This window comes from Chiloscyllium plagiosum, chromosome 3, assembly GCF_004010195.1.
Source record: "Chiloscyllium plagiosum isolate BGI_BamShark_2017 chromosome 3, ASM401019v2, whole genome shotgun sequence".
Classification (NCBI taxonomy): Eukaryota; Metazoa; Chordata; class Chondrichthyes; order Orectolobiformes; family Hemiscylliidae; genus Chiloscyllium; species Chiloscyllium plagiosum.
Window position 1 is genome coordinate 80,693,172 of NC_057712.1, and position 12,885 is coordinate 80,706,056.

Sequence of the window (12,885 nt, forward strand, 5' to 3'; positions counted from 1 at the left end):
TTGTGTAGGTTCCATTTTTGATACAGACTTTTAAACTTATCAACATGTTTTAAAAACTTGTATTAAAAAATGTTAGGTAATGATTTTTAATTATAATGCTTAAATATTGATTTTGTGTAATTCTACCGATCTCAGTCAGGACAGGAGTAACCAAAATTGACCTCAGCATCCAAAGATTAAGGCAGTGCCAAGAGAAATCACTGCTAGATTTGACACTATAGGTGACCATAGTTTTAACGCTTAAACAGTTTAAACATTTAAAAGAAAACATCTTACAGGTGAATGCATTTCTGTGTATATTTACTTAACAATCATGGATTAATATACAATGCAAAATAATTTTGAACTTTGTCTTTTATCATAATGTGATTATCTGGCATGAATGATCAGGTAACTAACTACGCCTATTATTCATTTTTACTTACTAGTGAAATTGTCAATTCATCCAGATTCCCAATTAATCATAAATTGCAAGTGGCTTGTGTACAGACTAAACTAGTTTGGAAAGTAAATGAGACTCCAGCTAATAGAGCAATTGAGTACAAACATGGATGTTCATGTTCAATTAGCTAGCATTGCTGGGTTAAGCTCTCACATGAAGGATTCAGCACTTTCAGAAGAGAGAAAAGGAGTATTAAAATTAGCATAAAATGAAAAATGGTATGTGGATACTGTGAACAAGTTAACCTCACACAGTATAAAAAAAAGCCAACAAATTATGATATACTTTTTCACCATTGCTGGATTTAAGTATAAAAATATTTATTCTTGAGATCCTAATCATGATCTATATGTAAGCATATACATTATAATACATATGAATAATTTGGTATTTCCTCATACAGTCTTACTCCCAAACATTGAAAAACAAGGGTGTAAGATAGCTTAGTAACTGCAAGCCACTCAGTCTAACGTCAAAGGTGGGGAAGCTTCCAGAAACAATAAATTCGGACAAAGTTAATAGTCACTTGGGCGAATACTGATCAATTAAAGAGAGCCAATATGGATTTGTTAAGAGAAAACATTGTTTAACTAGCCAATAACTAGCAGGAAACAGAGAGTTTTTTTCATGTGCTGTAATAATATATGACTCTTGAATTGATGTGGTGTGCACAGACTTCCAAAAGGCATTTGTTAAAGTGATTTGACAAATATTTATGAACTAAGTTAGAGCTCATGAAATAAACATTATCGGAATGACATGTAATGAAATTGGCTATGTTATAGGAAACAGAGAATAATGGTTAACAAATATTTTAGGGATCAGAGAAATACTTTCCCAGTGATCAGGAGTTGGATCATTGTTCTTCCTGATATAAATTATATCTTCCTGGTGTGCAGGACACAGTTTCAAAGCTTGCAGATGATAAAGAACACCGTGTAGAACTTCAAAGGATATTGACAAGTTAATAATTTGTATGGGACAGATGACAGTTTAAATTTAATACAGAGATGGGGGTGGGGGTGGGGGTGGTGTGATCCATTTTGGTGGGAAACAGTCCTCGAGAAACAATGTAAAATAAAAACCACCATTCTAAAGGGAATACAGGAGTTGAGGTGCTTGGGTTGATAGGTACATGTGCAAAAAACATTAAAAATGGCAAAACAGGCAGGAAGACAGTTAAAAGAGCAGACAACAAGGAGACCTTGTTATTTTTATTTCAACTTAGGGTGGCTCGGTGGCTCAGTGGTTAGCACTGCTGCCTCACAACACCAGAGTCCTAGGTTTGGTTCCAGCCTCGGGCGATTGTCTGCGTGGAGTTTGCACATTCTCCTTGTATCTGCATGGGTTTCCTCCCACAGTCCAAAGATGTGCAGATCAGGTGAATTGGCCATGCTAAATTGCCCATAGTGTTAGGTGCATTAGTCAGAGGGGGGTGGGTTACTCTTCGGAGGGTCGGTGTGGACTTGTTGGGACAAAGGACCAGTTTCCACACTGTAGGGAATCTAATTTAATAGAAGCATTAATAAATTGGCATATAACATTGTATGTAACTAAATAAATAGAGAAAGGATAATAGTATAATTTAATTTATGATGAACGTGTGGCAATCAAAAGAAGAATACAAAGTTGTTTTTTTTTCAATATATTAGAACCTGCATGACTTAAGAAATGTAAATGACATAGTAAATCAGATCTTTTTTGCTTCAAGGAATATCAAATGAACTGATATGGAACATACAACATTGAACAGTACAACACAGGAACAAGAACTTTGGTCCACCATGTCTGTGCTGATCATGACACCATTCTAAACTGATCTCATTTGCCTGCATTATATTCCAATTACTCTATTTCCCTGCCCGTTCTTATGTCTGTCTAAATGCCTCTTAAATGTTGCTATTGTACCTGCTTCTACCATCTCCCCGGCAGCATATTCCAGGCATTTACCACACTGTATATGCCCTATCATTTGCACTAAAGAGCTTGATTTGCAGTGTTATTTTGTATGGATGTGAGACCTTATGAAAAGAGGAGATCAGCTTGATTTGAATTATACTATTTCAAATTAAAAGTAAATATTATTGTTTTAAAAATGTCATTTGATAGCTTGTCATCTCTACATTATTAACCAATAATGTTAACTGTATCAATTAAATTAGAATAATCTGTTCGTTTGCAGTGATAAAAGAAAGAAGATGCTGGAGAAACTCAAAAGGTCTGACAGTATCTGTGGAGTGAGAGAGACAGAGTTATATTTTGAGTCGAATGACTCTTACTCAGAACACTGGAGTAAATTTATATTTGACTCTGAACATTAACTTTGTTTCTCTTTCCATGCATGCTGCTAGATCTGTTGTGTTTCTCCGGTATTTTCTGTTTGTATTTCTGATCTCCAATATCCACGATACTTTATTTTTACTTGAATGTTCATTTGTAGCATTGGTACTTTTGCCTACAGGTTGGCCTGAAGTTTGAACAATATATTGCAACAGTTAAATAGATCAGTTGGCATGTAAGTATGCAAGCAGTAGAGTGTAACATTTTTTCATAGAATTAAAACAGTCTTGTCTAACAAACATGCGCATATTAAATAAGTAACCCATTGCATGCAAGCAAATATATTTTAACTGAACTCATATGTGTGTGGCTCACATTTCTGTTTATAATTTTAAGGACCAATTGAGCGGGCTGGAAGAGAAAATTCAATGGATCAATATCAACAAGACCAAGAGCAACGCACTAGACAGCATGATGATGAGCATTTTGATGAGCAATCGAGTCAAATGAGGCACACTCATCACACATTACAAACTCAGAATCTCTCATCCAGTGGTGATTGTGCCTACAAAACATCTCAACAATATGGCATTGCTTCAAAAACCAACCATAATATTGATAATGCATCGGAACAAACTAAGCCACCAACGTACCCATCATGTCAAATGGAAAACTCAGTCCCCTTTCTTAATAAAATTCGCAAACAGAGCCAAGTCAGTTATTACAAAGACTATTTGGAAGATCATACTAATATTCAAGATTCCACTGTCAGAAAGGTCAGCTGCACTGGGTCTAAATCAAAAATGGTATTGGAAAGCACATTGGCCAGCCAACCCGAAAGTCCAGATTCCACAAATGTCTCTAGTTCTGAGTCAAAACATAAAGAAGAGAGTCCACCTGTTAGTCCTCCTCCACCAAGTCGCAAAATGTCAATGGTAGGTATAACTTTAAAAGAATTTCCAATGTCTACTTCATAGATTTTGAAATACTGCATTCAAATATTAGGATAGACCACTGAATACACTACTACCAGAGGTGTAGCATTAGGTGCCTGTAAATGAAAGACAGTGATTCACCCTCCATAACCACAGTTACTTCAATGATGGATAACCTGAGAGGTCCCTGAGTTGGAGGATAGAATTAATTAAATAGTCATCAAAATTCTCTGACATGTAGAGGTTTATGGTGATCATTTTAGGATTAAATTGATCTTAGCAGGTCCTTGAACTAATAAAGATTTTCAATATAATGCTAACATTACTATAGTAAGACCAAATTGTAATATCATTATGAATTATGGGGACATTTCTCTCTGATCCGGAAAGATGAGCTAGCTAGCTCTGGGGATGATGGTGATTGTAAACACTCTTTCAATCAACTTGTCCGTTTTCTGTGTATAGAAGGGCTTACTACATGCAGGAACTCAGCAAGCTACTTTTTAAATACTTGCAGTGAATCCTCATTAATGATGCCCTGTGAAACAAACACTGTCATCTAATATAACAAACTTTCATAAAGTTTGCTTAATCATGAGTGTAAAACTTCTAGCATTGCTGGGGATATGTTGCTGACTGTTTTGTGCACTTGGGAGTGTAGATGCTCCTTTATATGGGAACTGACTGGACACCTCTCGTGACTCAAATACAATCTGCTGAGTGATCAGATACTCCGTTTGCATCAGATGAAGCTAAATTGGGGTTGCCAAGTTACAGTGAGACATCCTGAAGTTTTTTGAATGTGGTGAATCAGTATGCCAGTAAAATTATTGCCAACATTCTGCAAGACCAACTGTGAAACTGGTTATGGTGCAGGTGAACAGTCAACTTTCCAATAACTGCCAATACAGTCAGCTCAGTAATTACTTCCATTGATTGTAATAAATGTATTGCAAATAGGGAAGAAGTTGAGGATCACTGGTTGCTCAGTGAAGTATCTGCCTCTGTCTGGAATATTTTGGTTCCATAAGTCACAAAAATGAATCTGAATTCTGAAGAAGGGTCACTGGACCTGAAACATTCACTCTGCATTCTCACCTCAGACCTGCTGAGTTTTTTTCCAACAATTTCTGATGTTTGTTTCTCAAAAGTGAGACAAGGTCAAAAGTCACAGTTATATAACCTGGTGACTGTGACTTTTGGCCTTGTCCACACTAGTCCAACACTGGCCCTCCACAACAAAAGTTAGAGTTTATGTATTTGTGCTGTTTGATTTTTTTAATAGGTAGTATGTGGATACTGAGGCTGGTGGTTGTGTGAGGCAGGGCAGGAGGAGTTTGGAGGAAAGCAGTTGAGAACGATTGAAGCAGCTAGGTAAGGGAAGAGAAGATCAGAACAATAACACAAAGCTGCAGAAATTGCTGACCAATTTTCAGTTGGCTAAGACAATTTCTTGTGGGTGGCTTGTCAGTTCTAAGGTCACCATATAGAATATGACAAACTTGGCATTTCAAATTCCAGTGATCCTTTATAGTTCAGATGAGGTGAGTGTGGTGGTGGGAATAGTAGGGGAGGCCATGGTTAGAGGAATTCTGAATCTTAATCTGATCCCTTGATGGATATATATACAACATTTGGTGACTGGTTACCAATGATTCAACTTTTTCTTGTTAGATTGGGAATGTAGAATCTCCTAGCACTGAACGTTGCAATCTTAACCCCTTGCAAGGAACAAATGGAGGGTCTGTCCCTTACAAGATCCCAAAAATATATTACATCCTGGCATAATTTTTAGCCTATTAGAATGACAATAGAAACATAGGAAAGGGACTATAGATTATTGCTTCAAAGATGTAAAATTAGGTGTTTAGTCACAATGTCGACCATCACATTGTTCGTTTAAAATGAAGTTTTACTTGAAAATTTGTTGAATTATGGGCAGTTAGTGGTTTTCAGGAAAATGTTTAAAACAAATCCTACTGCGCAGTCTTATCATACAGCATTCTTTCACTTAAAACAATCAATCAGTCTTAAAAATATACAATATATCTCCTTAGGTCTTTTATCTTAGAATATTTTCCGAAATGTGATTTTATTGTAATAGTTTTAAAAGCTTGTTTAATAAACAAATCTAATTTGTTATTCTTGACTAAGAAAATGTCTCTCATATTGGAACAAAGTTTAAAAAAAGGTATAGGAGATCTTGAAAAGTATATTAAAATGATCACAAGTGTTTGCAAGTGTTAGAATAATTTAAATTTCTAGCATGTGGAGTAATTTAAAAATTTATCTTTGATCACCTTATGGTGGTCTGGTTAAACGGCAAAGTAAAGCTTCTCTTTACGATGTTTGCCTGCAATTTATCTCAACAAATTTGTCCATTTGAAAAATAGACAAAAAATATTTGCAACTGAATCTACATATTAGACAAAACGAAAAGTTGGAGTTGAACACAATGCTACAACTGAGCATATCATGACAAACCACTTTGTGATCATCCAGTTAAATATTCAAGAAATCTGAATTATAATTAATACAGCAGTTGAATCATTAGAAGTTTTGGTTGGACAATTTTAAGAAAAGTGGGGAAATAATCAAAGCAATAGAAATTACAATGTCAAATAAGTAGTCCGAATCTAAAATGCATGATTCAAAGGGCTGTGGAAACAGATTCAATACTATAGTTTGAAAAGAAGCAAAGAAAATGAAAATCTGTAGAGAAAGACTAGAGAATTTGAACTAATTGGATGAGTCTTTAGGTCATTCTCAACTCCAGGACATCACTGAAGGCATTTGTCAGGATAGTGTCCTTTCAACCAATCATCTTCAGCTATTTCAATGACCCTCCATCCATGGGCAGATAAGTAGCAAGTAAAATTTGCCAAACAATTTCAATTAGAGTCTCACCATCTCTCCTTGACATTCAAATCTGTATTTCATTTTTACTACTATCACTGATTCCCCTGCAATCAACATCCTTGGGGTTACAATTGACCTGCAATTGAACTGGACCAGCCATATAAATACTGAGGTTGCATATTCTGAGGCGAGTAACTCACTTCCTGACTCCCTAGCGCCTGTTTACCATCTAGATGGCAAAGCCAGGAATGTGCTGGAATACGCTCCATTTGCTTGGATGAGTGCAGTTCCACAATACTTAATAAGCTCAACACCATCCAGGACAAAGCAGCCTCCTTGATCAGCACCCTGTCCACCAAATTAAACATTCACTTCCTCCTTCACCATGTAAAGTGGCAACAGTGTGTACTGCATTCAAAATGCAGAGGAATAACTCACTTAGGCTCTTTCAAAAACATTTTCCAAACAACAATCTCTACCAACTAGAAAGAAAAGAGCAGTAAATGAAAGGGAACAACACCAACAGCAGTTCACCTCCAAGCTATATACCCACCCTGAATTGGAACTGTCTTGTCATTTCTTCAATGGCCCAAGATCAAAGTCCCAGAGTTCCCTGTCTAACAGTACATTGAATACATCTACACCACACCCATGGTTCATGATGAAAGCTCACCATCGCTTTCTTAAGACAATTAGGGATGGAAAACAAATGTTGACCTTGGTGCCCACATCCAACAAGAGCATAAAAAGTGCAGGCCTGGGTATTATGGGGCAGATTGCCTCCTTTTGTGCTGTGCAATTATAGAATTCCATATTTCTTCTTAAATTTATTCAAAAACATTAAAAATGCTTTTTTCATAAATATCTTTTCCCTTTCAGAGCATGCTTCTGGAAATTTCTTCCATCATGAAAAAATGAGGACATGATTCAACCCATAAAAATGTTGAAATTTATGACTGCATTAAACACCTTCAGAAGATGAAGCTCCACAGTGAAGCAACAGAAAAGGCAATTTCCTAAATCCCAAATATCAAGATATAAAAGCTTTTATGAAAATTTATTCATTCAATATTGCTTAGCTTTTAATCTGTGAAATATTTAATAAGATCCACACCACTTGCTTGCCTTTAACTTACTGCACATTCAAACAATCTGTAAGGCTATGTAATGATGCAAGTTGCAAATTGCTTGATGTACTTCATCTGAAGAAACCTCGAAATAAAAGTGGCAAATCTAATCAGACCTTTTTTGTGTGTGTAATCAGCCAACATTTCAATAATTACAAGTGAAATTTCCTGTTCATGACATTTGTATTATTCAAAACATAAACTCAGAATAAACAAATCTCATTGTAACAAAAAAAAATCTGAATCAATTTGAAAGAAACTACTAACACTTACAGCAAATTTCCAATTCAAATATTATTCAGGGGAACATTTTCACGATTGTCCCTGTTTTGAGACAGATCAGTGAGATTTCAAGTTGAAACACACTTCCAGGAAACCGCTGACTATGAAGAAATGAAATCCATCTATACTGCAGCGATTAAAGATCCACAGCAACACTTCAAAAGAAACTGCACTTTACTAAAGGAGGCACAACTAAATACGTTGTGCAGTAGCAGACCACATAACTTCCAGCAGAGCTCCACGATGCAAGAAGGCAATCAGTCAAGAAACACAGAGGAAATATGTATTGTGATCCATGTGGTGAAATGAGTGATGTTTTAGAACAGAAATGAGATGGACTGATATAATAAAGTGCAATTGCTTAAAACTATATTTGCATGAAGTCACCTTTAAGTTTGTGGAGGTCTATAAACTGTAATCAACTCTCATATTACTATATTTGACTTAGGCAAGTTAGCCTGTGAGTGGCAGCTGGTTATTACATTCCTCGACTATTTTTTTATTTTCATAGCCTGAAAAACAACTATTATTTGCTATTTAATGAGCAAAATGTGCTATGGAGATTTTGACAGAATTGGAGAAGTCTGTAAACAGACTAGTGAGGCCTGGAGCAAACACAAAGAGTGTGGAAAAAACTTAATGGACCCCATAGCATCCGTGGAGAGAGAGAAACAGAGTTTGGCAGTTTTGAGTCCAACATGATATTTTCAGAACTGAAAATTTTGGTAAACAGGTTCATGTTTTGTAATATGTACAGATGCAGAGCAGATGTTATAAAGGCCCAATGCAAAAAAATCAATGGGTTAATGTAAAATAGGTGTAAATAGAGGTGTGAGAGGGAGAGAATGAGTCCTTGCTATTGCAAAGTAAATGAGACACAAGCATGGCACGGCTGTTGGGGGAAGGATTGAGGAAGAGAATGTAAGAGAAATAGAAGACAGATGTAAAGCAATTGGTTTGAGGCTGTTGAATTCAATGTTGAGGCCATGAGGTTATAAAGTGCCGAAACAGAAAATGGAATGTTGTTCCTTGAACTTGTGTTGTGCTTTGGTGGAACATTGCAGCAGGCCGAAGACAGAAATGTTAATATTAGTGCAAGGGGATTGATTGAAATGATAAGCAATTAAAAAGTTGAGGTCATTTCTTTGGACAGAACAGAGGAGACTGCTTTGTGAGCAGTGAATATAGTAGACCAGATTGAAAGAACTAAATATCCAAGGATACCTTTCCTAGCATACCAGAACTTCAAGAGTGTTGGGGCAGAGGTGAGTGTAGTGGCCATTACTAAGGAGAAACTGCTGGGAAAGTTGAAAGGTCTGAAGGTGGATAAATCACCCAGACTGAAGGAACTACATCCCAGGGTTCTGAAGGAAATAGCTGAGGGGATTGTGGAAGCATTGGTGGTGATCTTTCCTGATTCACTGGTGTAAAGTAGGATCCAGAGGACAGGAAAATGGCTCATATAACACCTCTGTTTAAGAAGGGAGGGAGGCAGAAGACAGGAAACTATAGGCCGGTTAGCCTGACCTCAGTCATTGGTAAGATTTTAAGTAGAATATTAAACTTGTGATTGAGAAGTACTGGATGGTCAAAGCGTGCTGAGTCAGCAAAGCTTCATCAAAAGGGAGGTCATGTCTGACAAATCTATTAGAATTCTTTGAGAAGGTAATAAGCAAGTTAGACAAAGGACAGACAATAGACATGATCTATTGGGTTTTCCAGAAGGCCTTTGATAAGGTGCCACACAGGGGACTGCTAAATAAAATCAGAGCCCATGGTGTTAGGAGCAAGGTATGAATAGTGGACTGGCTGACTGGCAGAAGGCAGAGAGTTGGGATAAAGGGCTCTTTTTCGGGATGGCAGCTGGTAACTCACGGAGTTCCACGGTGGTCAGTTTTGGGACCACAACTATTCACATTATACATTAATGATCTGGATGTTGGAACTGAGGGCATGGTTGCTAAGTTTGCAGATGACACAAAGATAGGTGGAGGAGCAGGTAGTGTGGAGAAGGTGTAGAGGCTGCAGAAGGACCTGGGCAGGCCAAGAGAGTGCACAAACAAGTGGTAGATGGAATATAATGTGTGAAAATGTGAGGTTATGCACTTTGATAGCAAGAATTTGGCTGTAGACTATTTTCTAAAGGGGAAAGGCTTTGGAAATCTGAAGCACAAAGGGGCTTAGGAGTCCTAAATTCTTTTAAGGTTAATATGCAAGCTCAGTTGGCAGCTAGGAAGGCAAATGTTAGCATTTGGGAGGGATAGATTACAAGAGCAGGGATGTACTGAGGCTGTATAAGGCTCTAGTCAGACCTCATTTGGAATATTGTGAGCCATTTTGGGCCCTATATCTAAGGAAAGATGTGCTAGCCTTGGAGGCGGTCCAGACAATGTTTACAGAAATGATCCTGGGGATGAAGGGCTTGTCGTAAGTGGAGTTGGGGACTCTGGTTGTGTACTCGACAGAGTTTAGAAAGACAAAGGGGGATCTCTTTGGATCTAACAGAATACTGAGAGGCCTGAATAGACTGGATGTGGAGCAGGTGTTTCCACAAGAAACTAGGTCATGAGGGCACAGTCTCAGAGTAAAGGGACAACCATTTTGAACTGAAATGAGAAGGAACCTCTTCAGTCAGAAGGTGGTGAATCTGTGGAACACCTTGCAACAGAAGGCTGTGAAGATCAAATCATTAAGTGTCTTTAAGACAGAGATAGATAGCATCTTGAGGAGTAAAGTTATGGGGAGAAGATAGGAGAATGGGGTTAAGAAATATATCAGAGCAGACTTCGTGGGCTGAATAACCTAATTCTGTTCCTATATCTAATATCTAAGTGAAATGCTGCTTTACTTGGAAGGTGAATTTGGGGCCTTGGATAGTGAGGAGGGTGGAAGTGAATGGGCAATTATTACACCTTCTGTGATTGCATGGAAAGGTGCCATAGGTGAGCGAGAAAGCATTAGGAGTGATGGAGGACTAGAAAGGATTGCCACACAGGGCAAAGTCACTGAGGAATTCCAGCAGTGGAGAGGAGGCGCAGATACTTTTGATGATGATATTCTGTTGGAGGTGGTGGAAATGATGGAGGATGGTCTTTTGAATGTGGAAACCAGTGACGTGGAAAGTGAGGACAGGTTTTCTGGGAAGGAGGGAAAGGGGTGAGGGCAGAAAATGGATTAGACATAGCTGAAGACTCGGTCAACCATAGTGGGACAAATCCACAGTTGAAAAGAAAAGGTCACTGAGACAGCCAGTGGGAAGTGTCAGCATCCAATCAGATATAATTGAGACTGAGAAAGTGGGAGAATGGGATGGAATATTTACAGGAAGCAGGCTGTGAGGATTTAAATTAACTCTGAGAGTCAGTGGGCTTGCAATGGACATTGATAAACAACTTATCCTCAGAAATGGAAGCAGTGAAGTCAAAGAAAGGAAGGAAAGAGTCAGAGATGGACTAGAAAAAGGTGAGAGAAGGTTGGAAATTAAAAGCAAAATTAATAAATTTTTCCAAGTTTGGATGAGAGCAGGAAGCTACCCTGAAGTCATCATCAATGTATCAGAGAAAAAGCTGCTCCACATACCCCACAAAGAGGCAGGCAAAGCTGGGACCCATGTGGGTGGCATGGGAGCAATCTCTCCAAAGCCAGGTTACTGACTGTCCTATTCTGAATCCTCTGACTGGGTAGTTCCAATTCAGAAACTCATTCTTCCTCTGAATTTGTTTTTGCTTGGATTTGGCAATGGAGTGGTCAAAGGAGCTGAAATTATTTTCTGGTAAGAAAGGAATTCATTAAGACAAAGCCTACAGTTAATACATGTGAAGGAAATAGCTACTGGACATAAAACCCCAGAGCGTTGTGACCCATAAATAAAGCTGTACCATCTCCAGCTCCTCATCTATACTAATTTGAAGTGCTAGGGGGAGCTGTTAGACCAGTTTTGTTTGCTGTTAAACTAAACTGATTATAGCAGTAGTGTATATCCCAGAAAGTTCCATGTGCTTGAACCACATACCAATACAAATGAGTGCTGGTGATTTGTCTAGTTAAAAGCATGAGAAAGTTGGGGAATCTAAGATGGCGGCATCCTAGTAAGATCGTGCTTGCTGGCCTTTGCGCTGCAACACCAACCTGACAGAGCCAGAACCCATCCAAAACACTTTACTGTGCGTAAAAACACAGTAAAGAAGCTGGAAACCAGAAAAATTACACTTACCTTTGTCATTGCAGTTGGTGAATGCCGAAGAAAGGAGGAAGCTCACCTGGGGCTGGAGCCACGGCCCTGCCCTCTGAAGCAGCGGGCTTGCTTACTCACCAGACCCTGGTTGAGGAGTTGGTCAAACCCACAAGGTCTTGGGGAGGCAGATCAAGGAAAAATTTGAACAGAAGCCAGCTCCTGTATCTGTTATGCTGCAAGGCCTGGGAAAAAGGACTGATGAGCTCAAGTGCCAGGCTGCAGGGCTAGAGACAGAGACTGACTCCTCCAAGAGCCGGATTGAAGCCCTGGAAGCACATGTCCGGGGTCTGTTGATCTGGGACAATCTCAAAAATAAGGGCAGAAGAAAGAACCTGCGTGTTTTCGGCATACCAAAGGGGACGGATGGTGAATGGCCAGTGGAGCCCTTCGAGAAGTGGTTCCCATAGTCCCTTGGTTTGGAGGCTCAGAAGGGAAGGATAATAATTGAAAGAGGAGAAAGTCAGGACTGCAGATGCTGGAGACCAGAGTTGAAAAGTGTGGTGCTGGAAAAGTGCAGCAGGCCAGGGAGCATCCGAGGAGCAGGAGAATCGACGTTTCGGCATAAGCCCTTCTTCAGGAATGAGGTTGGTGTGCCAAGGGGGCTGAGATAAAAGGTGAGGGAGTGGGGGGGCACTGTGAATACGATAGGTGGAAGGAGGTGAGGGTGAGGGTGATAGGCTGGAGAGGGGGTGGGGCGGAGAGGTCGGGAAGAAGATTGCAGGTCAA

At 38.9% G+C, this 12,885-nt stretch overlaps 1 protein-coding gene across 3 annotated transcripts in view; it reads left to right on the top strand.

Annotated features, from left to right (window-relative positions):
* Window positions 1–8,236, top strand: part of gja10b (gap junction protein alpha 10 b) — a 79,919-nt gene extending 71,683 nt beyond the window's left edge. Inside the window, exons 2-3 of one of the 3 annotated variants that reach the window (XM_043685151.1) lie at window positions 3,119–3,657; window positions 7,396–8,236. In XM_043685151.1, the coding sequence (XP_043541086.1) occupies window positions 3,119–3,657; window positions 7,396–7,434 (578 nt within the window). In that variant the 3' untranslated portion in view covers window positions 7,435–8,236. Of the gene's footprint in view, window positions 1–2,903; window positions 2,936–3,118; window positions 3,658–7,395 lie in introns of those variants that run through there. The other 2 variants (XR_006310745.1, XM_043685163.1) reach the window with 2 other exon arrangements.
* Window positions 8,237–12,885: the final 4,649 nt, after the last annotated feature.